We start from the raw sequence: 17,265 nt of genomic DNA on the forward strand, positions 1-17,265 counted from the left end.
AGGGCTTCCCTGATGGCGCAGTGGTTGAGAATCTGCCTGCCAATGCAGGGGACACGGGTTCGAGCCCTGGTCTGGGAAGATCCCACATGCCACGGAGCAGCTGGGCCTGTGAGCCACAATTACTGAGCTTGCGCGTCTGGAACCTGTGCCTCGCAACAAGAGAGGCCACGATAGTGAGAGGCCCGCACACTGCTAGGAAGAGTGGCCCCCGCTTGCCACAACTAGAGAAAGCCCTCGCACAGAAACGAAGACCCAACACAGCCATAAATAAAACAAAACAAAACAAAACAAAAAGATGGATTAGAAACCTAAATGTAAGACCAGACACTATAAAACTCTTAGAGGAAAACATAGGAAGAACACTCTTTGACATAAATCACAGCAAGATCTTTTTTGATCCACCTCCTAGGGTAATGGAAATAAAAACAAAAATAAACAAATGGGACCTAATGAAACTTCAAAGCTTTTGCACAGCAAAGGAAACCATAAACAAGACGAAAAGACAACCCTCAGAATGGGAGAATATATTTGCAGAAGAATCAACAGACAAAGGATTAATCTCCAAAATATATAAATAGCTCATGCAGCTCAATATTAAAAAAACAAACAACCCAATCGAAAAATGGGCAGAAGATCTAAACAGACATCTCTCCAAAGAAGACATACAGATGGCCAACAAACACATGAGAACCTGCTCAATATTACTAATTATTAGAGAAATACAAATCAAAACTACAATGAGGTATCACCTCACACCAGTTAGAATGGGCATCATTAGAAAATCTACAAACAACAAATGCTGGAGAGGGTGTGGAGAAAAGGCAACCCTCTTGCACCGTTGGTGGGAATGTAAATTGATACAGCCACTATGGAGAACAGTATGGAGGTTCCTTGAAAAACTAAAAATAGAATTACCATACGACCCAGCAATCCCACTACTGGGCATATACCCTGAGAAAACCATAATTCAAAAAGACACATGCACCCCAATGTTCATTGCAGCACTGTTAACAATAGCCAGGACATGGAAGCAACCTAAATACCCATCGACAGATGAATGGATAAAGAAGATGTGGTACATATATACAATGGAATATTACTCAGCCATAAAAAGGAACGAAATTGAGCCATTTGTAGAGACATGGATGGGTCTAGAGACTGTCATACAGAGTGAAGTAAGTCAGAAAGCGAAAAACAAATATAAACACACGTATGTGGAACCTAGAAAAATGGTACAGATGAACCGGTTTGCCGGGCAGAAATTGAGACACAGATGTTGAGAACAAACGTATGGACACCAAGGGGGGAAAGCGGCAGGGGGGTGGGGGTGGGATGAATTGGAAGATTGGGATTGACGTGTATACACTGATGTGTATAAAATGGATGACTAATAAGAAAATAAATAAACCTTAAAATAAAAAGTGAAATGAATACAGGATGTTGGGGCTGTAATATTATTTAATGCTTAAACTTTATTTTAAATGTTTATCTTAGAATGAGTATAAAAGGATACTGTTTGGAACATCATCCTAATAACCTTTTCTAATTACTGGAAGTGTAATCATTAAAATGAAAATTGATTATCCTTTTAGCTAATGCTTGCTTACCCTAATTTTAGATAAAGTACCTAGTTATAAACACCTTTATCTAGTTCCATAAAGATAAAAAATTCAAAACAACTTAAATATCAAATAATAAGGAAATGTTTTAATTATGTGATGATTTTGAAGACTGTGGAAAAATGAAATGCTTTTGATAAAATGGTAAGTAAATAAAAAAATGAATGAAAAATTTATGCACAAACACTGCAGCTATGTAGTAAAATATTCCTGTACACTTACGTGATACTACATGTGTCACTTATAACCTCTGTATTAAAATATTTGGGTTATGAATTTCTTTTTTAAACATATTATTACATTGCTTTTATAATTCAAAAACTTTCTAAATCTTCAAATGAAGAGCAAATAACTGCTGAGTACTCACCTAACAAGTACAGATTTATTAAGTTTCATAAGGAGAATATAACCTTCCAGAGGCTAAGGACTTCACCTCTTCTATTTACTGCTATGTCCCCAGATCAGAATAGTGCCAGGTTCAGTAAATATTCGTTCACTGAATGAATGAATGGCTAAAAGCATATAGACACATTAGCCTTACTTTTATGGTAGAAAGCACTCCTTTTTTTAAAAAAAAGACTTGGTTAATTTAGAGGTTGGTTTAGTTTTTATTAGTATGGTTTATCATACATTTGTTTTTCATATTCTTATCTCTCATACATTGTATTTTTTCTTCAGGCTATTTAATGATACAGAATTGTTATAAAGTTAGAGGCTTTCTTAACAATGACCTATTATTTTAGAACCAGATGATCAAAGAACTGGAGTCCCGTGTCCAGCAGCTGACTGGAGAAGCAGAGAACAGTAATACACAGAAGCAGAAATTAATTCAAGAAAAATTGGAACTTGAGAGATGTTACCAGATAACATGTAATGAATTACAAGAAGTAAAGGCAAGGTATTGTCTGAAGTCAGATATCTCTCAGGTGTGGCTATAAAGTACTGATATTAACTCTATTAAATTATCTCTTAAAATTAATCACACTTGTGCATTTAACTTGGGAGGTTTCCAATCTAAATGCTGCCATTTGTTAAATTTTTTAAAGTACCATTTAATATAAGAAGCATACTGTTCAGAAACAGTTGATAAAAATGTGGATACTTATTTGATATATTGAAAGATAATGCATTTGGATTTGGTTGACTAAAAAATTCCATTTTGGAGATTGATTATAAATATATTGGAAATACATTTTATTCTCGGATTGCTTTTAGGCGCAACACACTGCATAAAGAGAAGGATCATCTTGTAAATGATTATGAGCAAAACATGAAACTGTTACAAACCAAATGTGATGCCGATATAAACCTTCTGAAAAAGGAACATGCTCTTTCAGCTTCTAAGGTATTATAGATGCTGGTAGATGTAGCCATACAAAGTACTTATTTCCTTTACTCAGCATATAGCCAAAGGTGGTAGAAGCTGACTACTATCTGGCATTTAAATTAGTCTCTCCTTTGCTTAATTTAATAGTAAGTGTCTAATATATAGCATAACACAAATATTTAATAAACTAAAATCTGCTATAAATTAACCCTTTTAATTACCAAAGTTTTTAAAGGAGGAAACATAAAAGTCCAAGAAGAAATGTTCAGTTGTGTTAATAATACATATTTTGGAGTAACTCTATACATTATAATTATTATTTTGAAATCTTGGTTATGCTTTAGTTTTCCTGCCATCACATACGCTTATATGAGCCCACAGACACCCTCGGGGCACCCACACACTTTTGTGTCAGATAATTGAAACTTCCTGCAAAGAAAATCCTATAGCCTCAATACTAAAATAGTCAATTACTTGATATTTCATGAATTAAATATTCCAGTGGATTTGGTTTTAAAATAAAAATTTAAAAAGTTTTCTGTATATCTATTCTTTTTACATCAGTATTATATTTTCATAACTTTAAATGCCATGCAGTACTTAATTTATCTTTTTACTTTAAAAGATTTTTTAACTTAAAATTTTTTAAAAATTCAGATTTATAGGTAATTTTAATTCTAACTGAAGCTTCCGGGGGGGGGGGAAAGGTTAAATTTATTCAACCAGAAGTTTGTAGGATGGTAGAAAAATCAAAGTTTCATTTTTTTATTATTTTCTTAAAATCTTTTTAGGCATCTGGTATGATTAAAGAATTAGAACAGAACATCTGTCAATTAAAACAGCAGTTACAGGAATTAGAACTTCAAAGAAAGCAACAATTAAAGGTGAGTCCTGTATTTTTACACAGAATAATGTCTAAAACTCACCTTTCCTTTTCTTGGTGTATACATATAAATGAGAGTCGATGAAAAAAACTCAGAAATGCAGGTAGCCATTTCTGATTCTTTTATTGCACTGTATCATTTTTCATCTTATTTATTTAACAAAAGTAGATGCTAATGGGATATAGAGTAAAAAGAACAATAATTTTAATTTGAACAATCTACTTTTTTTGAGATTAGTTAAAAGTATAAACCTTATTTAAATATATTATTATTTTAGAATTATTTCCTCTCTTTAAATTATTATCTGCCATTCTTTATAATTTCTCCCTCTCTTTTTCTCTTTCACACCTTTTATTTATTTATTTATTTTTTTGGCTGCACCGCTCGGCATGTGGGATCCTAGTTCCTCGACCAGCGACTGAACCCATGCCCCCTGCGGTGGAAGCGTGGCGTCCTAACCATTGGCCCGCCAGGAAACTCCCTCTTTCACACCTTTTAGATCTTGCCTTTTCTCTCATGGTCAAAAAGTGCCAAGCACTTCTATATGATACAACTTCAAACTTATTATTTTCACGTTGATTCATTTGGTCATTTTTAAGTGATCTCTTAATTCTAAGGGTCAGAAAGTTTCTCTTTCACTGTGAAGTATGTACTTTTGAGAGTGGTAACATCTTCAGATAACTAAGGTTTTATGGCCTCCAACATAAAGCTATGCATGTTTCTAGTTGTAGTTTAGAAAACTGCACAGGTAGGGCTCTCTTAATAATATGCAAAACTCAAATAAGGTTTGTCCTCAAAGAGATTGATTTGTTTCATTAGATTACCAGTTTTATTGACCCTAGAAGCAATTTTAAGTATAATAAAGATAAATATTTATTATTCACAGGATCAAGAAAATAAGTTTCAAATGGAGAAATGTCACTTAAAACGCACCTATGAGAAAAAGGTAATGTGTTTCATGGGAAGCTATGACATTTAAAATAGCACATGAGGCAGTTAAGAATGAGGGTTGATTTTTATACAGCTGTGCATTCCAGCCCTTATTTCTGAGTTCATTTCAGTTAGCTAGTAATCAAGTTTTTCTTCTTTTTCATGTTTATAAACAGCTTCTTCAGTTTGATTTTTAATTATATCAACATTAAAACACCACTTCTATGTTATATTTGAGGGAAGAGTATTATTATGTTCACCTTTCATAATAACCTTTTGAAATTATATTTTCTTTCTACTAGTAAAAATGTGATGTAACTGTTGGGTGTTATTTTTTTCTGTTGTATCATATGTGTAATAAGAACTCTAAGAAATTAACCAAAGAATATGAAACAGTGAAAGCATTGTCTACTATGATCGATTAGTAAGAAATGGATTAGTCATTGTCTCTCGTGATTTAGAGCAGTGACTGTAGTGACTATTTCTACTGGTGCATGCTGGTGTCCTTGTTACCAGCAACAACTAGGGTCACTGCCACACTGTTGACACCTTCGGTGATAAAGTATAGAATTCTATATGTCTGTGACTTTCCAAACTTGAGTTTTGAATTTGTTGTTTGCTGTATAACTGTAATTGAAATAGCAAAGATTTTGTTGCTGCTTTTGTAATTATTTACAGTTCTAACATCCACGAAATTAATCCTCTTGTAAAATACCCACATAATGGAAAATGAGAAAAAAGTTACCCCTTCAACTAATTAAAATACATACAAATTAAAATTAGACAGATTTTATAGCACAAAATTCTTAAAAGACGTTGCAATACCACATCTTATCTATGCATATCGTCACAGCAGACATGCATTAAATGCTTTCACGGGGCGAGGTATCACACCAGGCACTGGATGCAGGGGAGGGGTTGAGGGTGAACTAGCCATAGACGCTGCTCTCCAGAAGCTTAATGTCTGGGAAGAAGAAGGTTTCTGTCCTTTGGAAAAGTGAGTATTTCTTCTGACGTGCATTGACCTAAATATGTGCTCTTTAAAATTATAATTAATTTTCTTATTGTTAAAGTTTTTTTCCCCTGCAGTTTTAATACAGTTCAATGCAAGATACTGAATATATTTCATGCCTACAAAATGATGTCTGAACAGGAGGGAGAAATACTGCTTTCACTGAAATAAAGACTTTTTTCGGTTTCTACTGTTGAGGCACGCAGCTGCTTAACAATCTGACGTACCCAGAGCAGACCATGCACTATCATAAGCCTTGCCCCCCACTGCCTGAGGCATCCGCATCCTCTGGGTGTACCTGTTAGTCCTTTGTTCTTTCTTTGGGCAGATGTCTGGCTCCCCATCCCTCAGGGACACCTTCCTGGCCTCCTGTTCTCTCACACTCCGTGGTCAGCCCTCCTCCTGAGTGATGGTATCTGCTTACCTGTGAGCCCCAGAGGGTGTGGTACCAGGAGGAAGGTGCACACTGACTAATATACAAGATTGTATTCCTACCCCAAAGTTGAGTCCTCCTGTGGGCTGTGACATACAGAGTTGGGGCTGGAGAGACAGTCTCTCCTACCACGGTCTTTTCTTGGCTGTTCGGCCGCTGAGTAAACTCAGGTTTCTGCACCAGCCCCTCTGCCTGGTGGACACACACAAGAAACCGAATGTTAAAGCTCAGTTCGTCCCTAGCCAGCCACCTTCCCCCATCCTATTCTGTTTCACTTCAGGGAGCAGACCTAAATCCTTTTAATTAGGCGTCATAACTACAGCTTTTCCCTTTCCGTGAACTATCAAGTGGTCTCACTTTTAAATAACGTAACTAGTTAAAGAGTGTTAATCGTTTTCAGTGTAAATAAGATGTGTTTAAAATAGCAGCCATCTGTAAAGAAAAATAAGTGTAGTTGTACATATTGCGTACGTTCTAACGTTATTTGTATTGGAAGAAAATGGCGCTCAGAGTGCCACTTTTTGTTTTACAATTAATTCCATAATCTCCCCCTTTTAAATTGACATCTGTTCTTCTTTCTTTATTAAACCTGCTGTGAGCTCAGTCCTTGAAGATTTGATGTCCTGTACCCCCCTCAGGGAATATCCTCTTTGACTGCTCAGAGAGCTGACATAAATCTTACCTAGTGCCAGACTGTGTAACTGGATAGCCAAGTGGGATGGATAGCGCTTTTGTTTGTGTCTTAGACAGTGTTACAGGTGTGTGCATTCAGTAACTTTTGGTAGAAAACTAAGTTCTGAATATCTGTTCAGGAGGAGGAAATGCCATCTGAATGACATTATTTCCTCATGCCAACAAGAAAGCAGCGTCAGAGTCTAACTTGTCTTTGAGGTAAGAGAAACAGTTAGCATCAGATGCTGTCCCTGATTTGAGCACACGCACATTATCTAATGGTCTTTATTGATCTCTGGTGGCTATTGCCTGCTCTTAAGATCTTTGAACATCAAACAAATAATAGGTAGTAAAACTAAATTTCATTGTTTGATGAAGTGTCCTAATCTGTTAAATCAGGAAACGGTTAGGCTAAATGATTTTACTAGCAAGGAAACACCTGCCTCCTACAAATAACCTGTTGCCTGTTTTCCAGACAGGCACCAGAGAGTTAAAAGATGGTGCTGTTTACCGAAAGAAGTTCACGAGACAGATGTTAAGCATGTATATCCTAAAATGTGCTGGAATTGAAATATCTACTTATAATAATTCTGATGTAACTGTGTCACAGTTGAGATCTCAACTGATCTCTGATGGAGATCTGATGGAGTTCAAAATTATTAGGAATAGTTATTCCAGTCTTTAGTATTTATATATATTTCTTTTAATTAAGTTAAAAAAAATTAAAATTTACACAGTTTTATGTGTATTGCATAGTGTTTTCCAACTACTACCGGCCTAATTTTCTCTAAGAGGACAGGTGTCTTGAGTGAAGTTTTAAAAAATGAAATTGTGCAGTGAAATGATCTATAGAAATCATGGCGTGCAATGCCCCGTATTTGTCGTGGTGAGAAGCAGAGTGGGCAGTGTGGTTGCGAGACGCCGTGGGGCCGTTGGCTGGTCCGTGTATGAGTTGGCCGCGGTTCCACGCTCTTCTTTATGCTGTGATGTCTGCCACAGTCTGTTTCCTTGCACATAGCAAACCTCTTTCTTGTTTATACAAGCACACCTTTCTTGATAACTTAACTTCTTAGGGTGCAAGGGAATGAAATCTACCTTTACTAAATGCTCGATAAATATGCTTCTGGCTACCTGACTCACGCATTTACAGCAAACGCCCATGTTGGAGAATATATGCTGTATCTCTGTCTATCTGGTTTGTGTTTTCATTATTTAAATTATTAAAATTCATTTCTGATGCTAACTATATAGTAGGGAAAGGATTGTAAGCAAGTCAGTTTAAGGCTTATTTCCCACTGCCATTAGTACATTCAGAAGCAAAGGTTGGCGGTAGCATTATTGCTATTACCCCCAGCTATCTGGAATATAGGTAAAAACTAAAAGTATAACCCCAGGAGTCCCTTAGCATTCAAAACAAATATATTCAATTAAGAACAAATAAGCAAAAAGAAAACCCAGAACAGCATTTATTGACTATTCTAGTGCGGGCCAAGTGTTGTGCTGAGTGCCGAGGATATAAAAATAAATGAGAAACAGCTTTTCGCTTTGAGGAGCCACCAGCTCAGAAGCCTGTGCGTTGACACATGCATGTTTCACTCAGAAGGAAGGCTCTCATTCTCCCACCCAGAGAGTCTCATTCCTGCTTTAGAAATGGTCCTAGTAGTTGAGAAGCGATAAATTAGATCAAGGTGCTTGGGTAGCACAAGACAATCAGGAAGTGGCAGCTAGAACTTGACCAAGGTTAAGATTGAATCGTGAGTGGTAAAAAGTGCTTACAAGAACTCAAAATTCTTAGCAATTCAGGATCCGTTTTCTGAAAGGGCAAATAGTCCACAGGGAATTCCATTATGTGGCATGCTGTATTGTGGTTTTGGGTGTTCATAATGACCTTGAAGTTTCGAGAAAATGTTTGTGTGTAGAGTATTCAGTCTGAGGAGGCGATGATAATTAACACAGCTGAGCATTTGTCATGTCCCCAGTATTGTTCGTTCTAAGAGCTTCACCTGGAGCCACTTACTAACCCGTCACAAGTTTTGAAAAGCGTGCTCATCTTGATTTCCGTCCTCATTTTCCAAAGAGGCGACTGAGGCACAGAGTCTCGAGTAGCTTGCGAAGGCGCAAAGCCTGTGCAGTCTGGCTCCAGAGCTCGCGATCGCAATCACCGTGTAACCTTTATCGATTTTTCTCAAAGTTGGTTCAGTTTTTGACATTTCCACCAAAGGGGGTAAATCTCAACTACGCTAGCGTGCAGAGAGTCCTGAGTCCCAGAAGAAAACCGAGCAGGAAATCGAGGGGAATCCCTGCTAGTGCAGCCGGCTGGAGGCCAGCGTGTCAGGTGCTGACTTGCCAGCGACTCTGATCGCGGCTCCTGTGAGGTTTCCATGTAATGTGTGGTTTCGAAGAACCCGAGACCTAGTCTGTGGGGTGAGGGGAAACCCCCCCAACCCCTCCTGGGGGTCTCCCTGCAGCTCTGAGGAGGCCTCCCTAGGGCACGTGGACAGGAGCAGGTTATGCCCCCCGTATTTTTTGTTTTTTTTTTTTGTCAAGCACCAAATCTGAACAGATAATACTCTGTTTAAGAATGAGTAAGAGGAAGAAGCCAAAATGGGGTCTGTGGAAGAAATATTGTGGAGCAAAGGGAGGAGAGCGCGATACAGGCGACTCAGAGAAAGGAGTTTCTTCAAAAGAAAACGTTAAGAAATTCATCAGTAGAATCCCAGAAGACATGATGTCCATGAAGGAGAAACAGGTATCATAAGGCAAGAAAAGGCTGAGGTGGAAATGGAGATAATTTACACCTTGGTGATCGCCGTCACAGCAGCCAGTAGGCACTTTTGATCAAATACTGTCATGGAAGAGCTCCTCTCTATCCTCACTCTTTCACTTTACAGGCAGTTGATTTTATTTATTTATCTATTTTACTAAAACACCAAAGGAAAAAAATATAAGAGAATTATAATAGGAAGAGGCCAAAGAACATAGAATATTTGAGCTAAATAGTTCTCTGTCCAAACGAATAAATAGCTAACTAAATACAGGTATTTTTGAGGAGCACTGATTCAGTGTTTGAAAAGGTTTGTGACTGTGTGGGGGGTGTGTGTGTGCGTTTCGTTGACTTCGTTCTTCTCACTCCTCTCCCATCTCCTGTGCCCACCAGGCGCACTGCCCGCCTCACCTGGATTGCCAGCAGGTTGTGCCCGGGACCCCCACCCGCTAAGTGACTTGAGCTCCCTTACCTTCCAGCTGGGCTCTGCACCCTCAGTTGTCTCCTCTGTGGGACCATAGCTGCTGTTTTACTCTCCCCTTCCCTCCAGCTGTAGCAGTTTCCTTTTCCTATTTTTAGATCCGTATAATGGGTCCATGTTGGGTATGCTTACCTGCATTTGCATACGAAGAGCTTTCTGTGAAGAGGAATATTCATTTGACCCTCATTATTCTTGCTGCCATCCCACCTGTTCAGAGGATGCCACATTTAGTAAAGAGATTCTCAGGGTGGGGGGACTTCCCCCCAAACTCGGTAGATGGTTATATAGATCATTCCCAGAAGTGGAAGACTGTTTCATCATAACTTGTATGTTTTTGGGGAATATAGACACATTATTTATTGTATTCTCCTGTGTCTTGTTGGATTACTTTCCTTTGGTTAATACGTAATGTTAAAAAAATTCCAAAGTGATTCCTCCCTTTTTGAATTTCTTACATACCAGTTTATTTTACAGGGAATCCACATGCAGGTACATTTAAACAATGATTACCTTTGACCAGAAAATTATTATTGGAAGAATACTATTAAAATAATTCTATGGTAAATGATTATGGTTAACCAAGCCTCTATCTTGAAAAATCTAAATCTAGTTTTATATTAAAAATAGATTTAAGATTACTGTTTCATTGTATTTCTCCTTTGAGTAAACTTGACTTGTCTTTTAGTAAATTTTACATCTTTGTCACGGCAGGTTCATGACTTGCAGACTGAACTTGATAAAGAAAAAGAAGATGCTCAAAAGAAAATCCATAAATTTGAGGAGGCTTTGAAGTGAGTAAAATTGTAATATAGTTAATTAAAAGAAATACTCTTATTCTAAACTGTGAGCCAAATTAAGTAACTAAAACCCAAACATTATAATATTTTTATCATAGCTGTGCTGTGGTTTAGCTTGAGTCAGTTTTCTATCATCAATCTCTATTTTCAGAATTTTATTACTAGCCAGTAAAGGAAAAATATCAGTTCAGCTGTTTTTAAACAATAGGAAGGTAAGAAAGACAACTTAGTGGTTTCAGATGCTTTCTTCCTCTTAAATGAAAACAGATTTAAAAACAACAATAACAACAATAAGATTTAGATCTAGGACATTTAGAAATTCCTCTGTAGCTTCTTTGGGAGGAATTTGGGTAATGAAATGTTTCAGTTGTTATATTTAAAAATGGACTACTATACAGGCATTGTTTAGCAAAGGTTTTGTCTTATGGTACGTAAACATACACATTAAAATGTTATATTTTATTTGTCTTTTCCATTCATTTGCTAAGTCGATTAGGCCCTACTTATCGCTAGGTATTATCCTGCAGTTTTTGGCTGGAGAACATTGATTTACTCGATAGCTGTTGCGTTCTCACCATGTTTCCGGCAGTGTCTGACTCCTTCCCGGAGGACCTGTATTACAGTCCAGTTGGGAGGATATTCATGCACTTCGGCACTTACAGTCCAGAGTGATGAGAACTTTCACAGGATAAAGGTCAATAGGGTTCCTGCCCCAAGAAAGTGATTTAGGAAGGGAAGCTTACTTGGGCACAGTATATCTAGCGAACTCCCAGTGAATCAGCAAATTCCATTTTTTGTGCTTTTCCAAACCTCCAAAGAGGAATAATTTAGAGAAAGGCCAAAAAGAATATCTAGGATCAAAGAAACCTCGTATCAAATTCTTCCTGGGAAGATTGCATAACGGTTCCCTCTCCTTCACTCTGCTTGTTAGTAAAATGTCCTGAAAGGGTTGCTGAATAGGACATCTTAAAATAATCTACGTGCTGTGACATCACAGGATATCAGTTTCTTATCTGTACGAGGATTGGTGCTTATTTGTTCACATCACCACATATGAATTAGGTGAAATTAGAGGAGAACTGTAATGTCCATTAAACATTAAGCCAGATAACTGTATTTTACACCCCAACTTGAATAGTGACACAACTAGGGCATTCTTGCTTCATGGATGGGATGCCCTCCCTTTATCCCTCATTAATTCATTTTTTTTCCTCCTTAAAATGTTGATTCACAACTTTCTTCATATATTCAACTTACCACACTTTCGTTTCTTTTTTGTTCTACCTTGTCTCTTTTTTTTTGTAATTTCTTTATACTTTTTCCATTAGCTTGTTGATGTGTATTTTGTATCCATAAAGGAAGAGGTAATTCCTTCAAATAACAGGAAATCAACAGATATTTGTTTAGTACCTGCAGTGTCTATATACTGTATTATCATACGAAAGGAAATCGAAGGTTTAGAAACTATAGCTCAAGACATAACCCTGTTCTTAACAATTTTATAGTCCAGGGTAGGCATTTGAAGTCCCTGGAGTGTTAGGTATCAAGTTGTTGACATAAGTGCAATTGGAATAAGAAAGACTGTTTGCAGTTGGGGAATTGGGAGTCGATGTGTAAAAACAGCATGGTCTTTTAATGTTCATCGGTGGACGGTGAAAACACCCTGAAGCCTCGGTAGTTGCTATATGCAACATAATCTATTTAAGGCTTTAGAGGTCTTTACCAAAATACCAAATTTTACTTGGAGTTAAAAAAAGCTAGTTTAGATTGTTAATAACATTCCCCTGTGGATCTGTTTCTTCCATTCCTTGTGTAGATGATGTCTTCATTGACACTAAATGTTGGTATGACCTTAACAATATAGCACCTGGTACATAGCAGGAGCAATCTGGTCTGAAAATAGCAGCGTAAGTTATTGTGTGGTCTGAACTTCAAAGTAAACAGTACAACCTGGCTGTTTTCCCAGAGGAAAATATTCTGGGGCAACTGCTACTGCTTTTCAATCTAAGAATGGTGTTAGACCCAGTTGGTCCAGAGACAATTCCATTTTTCTAAAAGACAGGTATATGATATGGAAATTTGCCATGATTATTAGCAATTTTTTTCTGTAATAAAAATATACACAAAGGTGAAAAAAATCTCACTTTTAGAATGTGGTAGTATTCATTCATTTATTCATTCATTCTTTCACTCAGTAGGGTTGTTGAATGTATAGTGGAGGATGTCAGAGAGCTGGAATTAACATGTGAATTAATGTACATATAAATACGTAAGTGGATTCAACTCAATCTTTGGTTTAGAGCTCAAGTTGATACTTAAGATCCTATTGGTATTTAAGAGGGACACTGATTTGAAGTTAGCACTCACTGTAAATGTAACTCCTAAAACTAATTTGCCTACTTGTTACTGTTTTTCAGAAAAAAAAGAACAGTTTAATATTATTGTGCTACTACTTACAATTTTTATTCTACACATATCCTAAACAGTTTTTTGCTTCCTATTTCATTTTTGTTGCAGAAAATGTTTTAATAACCTCCTGTAACTGAAAATTATCTGAAACTATAACTGTAAATGGTATGAATTTTATGTGTTCATTTTTCAAAGATAGGTAATTAAAGTAAATGGGAAACGTAGTACTGAATGGAAAATTACCATAGGTAATAAAATAACTTGGTGTAACTCTTTGAAGGACTAACACTGAAAAAGTATGGTTTTTTTGGGAGGAATTAAAACCTATGAACAACAGATGTAGATAGTATAGATTTGGTTTAATCCCTTTTTTGATATTTATATGTTTACCAAATTTGATTTCTAAGTTTTTGGTGCTATAAAAATAATAAAGCATTGTTCTGAGATATTGTATAAATTGACTATTTTAAAGCATTCAATGAGACATTCCAAAGTCATCTTTTGGTAAAAAATTTATTTTTATTTTATTTATTTTTGGCTGCGTTGGGTCTTCGTTGCTGCGTGCGGGCTTTCTCTAGCTGTGGCGAGCGGGGGCTACTCTTCGTTGTGGTGCGCGGGCTTCTCATTGCTGTGGCTTCTCTTGTTGTGGAGCATGGGCTCTAGGCACGTGGGCTTCAGTAGTTGTGGCACGTGGGCTTCAGTAATTGTGGCTCACGGGCTCTAGAGCGCAGGCTCAGTAGTTGCAGCACATGGGTTTAGTTGCTTTGCGGCATGTGGGATCTCCCCGGATCAGAGCTCAAACCCGTGTCCCCTGCATTGGCAGGTGGATCCTTAAGCAATGCACCACCAGGGAAGCCCCATCTTTTTGACTGATACCTTTTTCAAACTCCTCTCTGGCAGTAAAATACAAAACTGTCTTGAAACATTTATTCCGATCCATTGTGACTTTTTTTGTATTGTCAATTGTAAACATCATAAATATTTCTACTCTGACACTAATATATATACGCTTTCTGTTTTTCAGTTAGTACTGAAAGTGAGTAATGGTAATTTCACTAGAACATGTTACAAAATCGGTCTTTAGATGATATGGTTATGAATGACCCTACAGGAAGCAAGCCCTTGTTTAACTAAAACATATTCTTTCTGTTGTAGTTGCTAACATATACATGTACATGTGTGCGTGACTGTGTCTGAATGTATCCACCACAAATAAAACTTTTACTGGGTTTAAAAAAATACAGAGAGATGAGGCAAATTTAAATCTGGGCCCTAACCTCTCAGGCCAGAGGCTTTGATGTTACTAAAACAAACAAACATGCATTTTTGGTAATAGGAGGTGTCTCATGAAAACTGGATATTTCATGAGTCCCCTTTTAAATCATTACCTTGAATTTTTGTCGCAATTACTTTATAACCCTGAAACATAGGTTTAGCTGACTTTTTGCGAATTTATATAATATGCAAAATGGAGATATATGAGATATTTGATTATATAAATATTTAGAAATGTCTCTTAAGTTTGCTCTCATTTAGACTTTGCTGTCAATGAATATAAGGAAAGGTGAAACAGTGGCTTACTGTACCCTTACAGTTTTTAAAAGTAACTTTTTAAAGCTAGGTACTAGCGTTCCGTGGTTTGAAATATGAAAGGTAGGAAAAACGAGCATACAGGGAAGAGTCCCCTTCCATAGGAGCCCTCTCGCTATACGTTTTTCCTCTTGGGAAGGAGCAGTGTTGCCAATTGCCTGTGTATCCTTTCGTATGGAAGCGTCGATACTCCTTCCCCACTATCTCTCCCCCTTGTGCGCTACCTATATCCTGATTTGTTTCACTTAACATATCTTGGAGGTTATTTCATGTAAGGACATAAAGAGCTTCCCCATTCTGTTTTATGTATTTGATGTACTTTATTTCACTGATTCTTTATAGGTGAACACATGATGAAAATGTTTCCATTTTTCTCCTAGTACATATGTGGTTTGATTTTAACATTTAAATCTGTGACCCATTTGGAATATATCCAGCGTAGGTTGGGAGATACGGACCCTGTTGTTTTTGCTTTTTGTCAAATGGTTACCCAGTCATTTCAACATCGTTAATTTAATGATCTAGCCTTTCCCTCATCGGAGTTCTGCTGCAGAACCTTTATCATTGGACGTGAGTCTAGACTTCTGGTTCTGTTTGAGAGATCTGAGTATGCTTGTGCCAGTCCCACACTCTGCTGATTTCTACCGCTTAAAGGTAATGTTTAGTGTCTAGTCAGACTTCGTATCCTGTCACTCTGTGCTTTTTCAGAATCTTCCTTTTTTTCTTGTGTATATTTTTCCATTGGAGACTTACAATTAGCTTGTCTAGTTAAAAAAGAAAAACCATTAGTCTTTTTGTTAATGTTGCTGAACAGAGGTAGTTCAACGAAGGAAGAAGTGACATCTTTTAATGTTGAAGCCTTCCACACACAACACGATATGCCTCGCTTTGTTCCCGTCTGCCTCCGTGCCACTCTACAGCTAGATCCTGTTTTTGAAACCGACAGTTTGCAAGGAATTTGTGTTACTTAACTATCACAAGTTGGTTCTTTTATATGAAGTGTGTATTTGGACTGTCTATTAGGGTATGTGTTGTGAAGCTTAAAATACATAGGGAGGTGTATATTCTGGGTTTGAAGTTTCATACAGTTTGGGATGTGGATTTTAAACTCTCTGTACTTTTGGTCATACCGTTTACTTTTGAATGAAGAATGTAAAACTCTTGCAGGTATCACTTGTTTTGTTTATACTTCTGTAGCCATTTAATGCCTTAATATGTCATTTTAATCAAACTCATTTATTAATGCCTCCCAACATCTATTTTGTTCTCGGAACTTTGTTGGTACTGAGTATAAAGCGCCTAAGAAAGCAGGCAAGGCCTCTGCTGTGGCCACAGCACGTGGCTGCACAGCTTTCCTGTTGAATAGCCCACGATCTCAGTGTATTAGTGCGGGACACTGGGTGTTGGTCCCCACAGAGCGCAGGGCACTTCCACAGGGACCCTGGGTGACGGTCGGTGCGTTTTCCCTGCTTCACTTGGTAACACGAGATATTCTTTATTTTATTGTATTTACTTAGTGTAAAATAGGTATTTTGCCTCCTATTGAGCGATGCATTGTTTGTAAAAGGAGACACTTTGTAATGTGGGAAAAACAATGAAGTGTTCCAGCCACTGTTTCAGGAGTTCCGATAGTAACTTACAGGAGGTCCAGAAGCAGTCTGCTTGACCTTCTGTGTCCGTAACATCCTTTTTGAAACTCACTCGCCTAAGGGCCTCCTCCTCATCTTACTGCCATCTGGCTCTCCCTCAGCTGGTTACCATCGACTCATATGTTCAAAGTGCACCGTGTTCCTCCTCTGAGTAATTTTTTTCTCTGTTCCTGTATGCAGAATGAAAATCAGTGTTTTTTCTTCCAGAGGCTGACCTAATAGAATGTCTTTACAGCTACTCAACTTTTCCTTTTGGAGAAAAAAAATCTTAGGGATTTAAATACAAGGTCTTATTTTCATCGTGGCATTTCTATCCAGAATTTTTTAGAATGCTACTGATTTTTTATAGTTCTGATTCCAAATAGCACTGTGAGTTTTAAATGCTTCCAGGATCATATCATTTAAATAATAGGTGAATAGAGGAAAAGTAAATTAACACTAATGTTTTTTTTCATTTTTATTAAACTTTTTGTTCTGAAATAATTTTAGGTTAACATGCAATTGTAAGAAATAATACAAAGAGATCTTGTGTACACTTTATCCAGTTTCCCCATTGGTAACAACTTGAAAATCTGTAGTACAATATCATAACTAGGAAAGTGACATTGACGTAATTAACCCATCTTGTTCAGATTTCCTTGGTTTTACATGTACTCATCTATGTGCTTGCACATGTGTGCACGAGTGTGTGTGTGCTT

The 17,265-nt window shown here is 37.2% G+C and overlaps 1 protein-coding gene across 13 annotated transcripts in view; it reads left to right on the forward strand.

Moving 5' to 3' along the window:
* The window catches only part of CEP112 (centrosomal protein 112), a 414,548-nt gene that overhangs the window by 105,332 nt on the left and 291,951 nt on the right, over window positions 1–17,265 (forward strand). For all 13 annotated transcript variants that reach the window (XM_068530225.1, XM_068530226.1, XM_068530227.1 and 10 more), the window contains 5 exons: window positions 2,363–2,517; window positions 2,835–2,964; window positions 3,738–3,830; window positions 4,717–4,776; window positions 10,834–10,913. In XM_068530225.1, coding sequence (XP_068386326.1) covers window positions 2,363–2,517; window positions 2,835–2,964; window positions 3,738–3,830; window positions 4,717–4,776; window positions 10,834–10,913 — 518 coding nt within the window. The remainder of the gene's footprint in view (window positions 1–2,362; window positions 2,518–2,834; window positions 2,965–3,737; window positions 3,831–4,716; window positions 4,777–10,833; window positions 10,914–17,265) is intronic.

Source organism: Eschrichtius robustus, chromosome 20, assembly GCF_028021215.1.
Source record: "Eschrichtius robustus isolate mEscRob2 chromosome 20, mEscRob2.pri, whole genome shotgun sequence".
In the NCBI taxonomy this organism is placed as follows: domain Eukaryota; kingdom Metazoa; phylum Chordata; class Mammalia; order Artiodactyla; family Eschrichtiidae; genus Eschrichtius; species Eschrichtius robustus.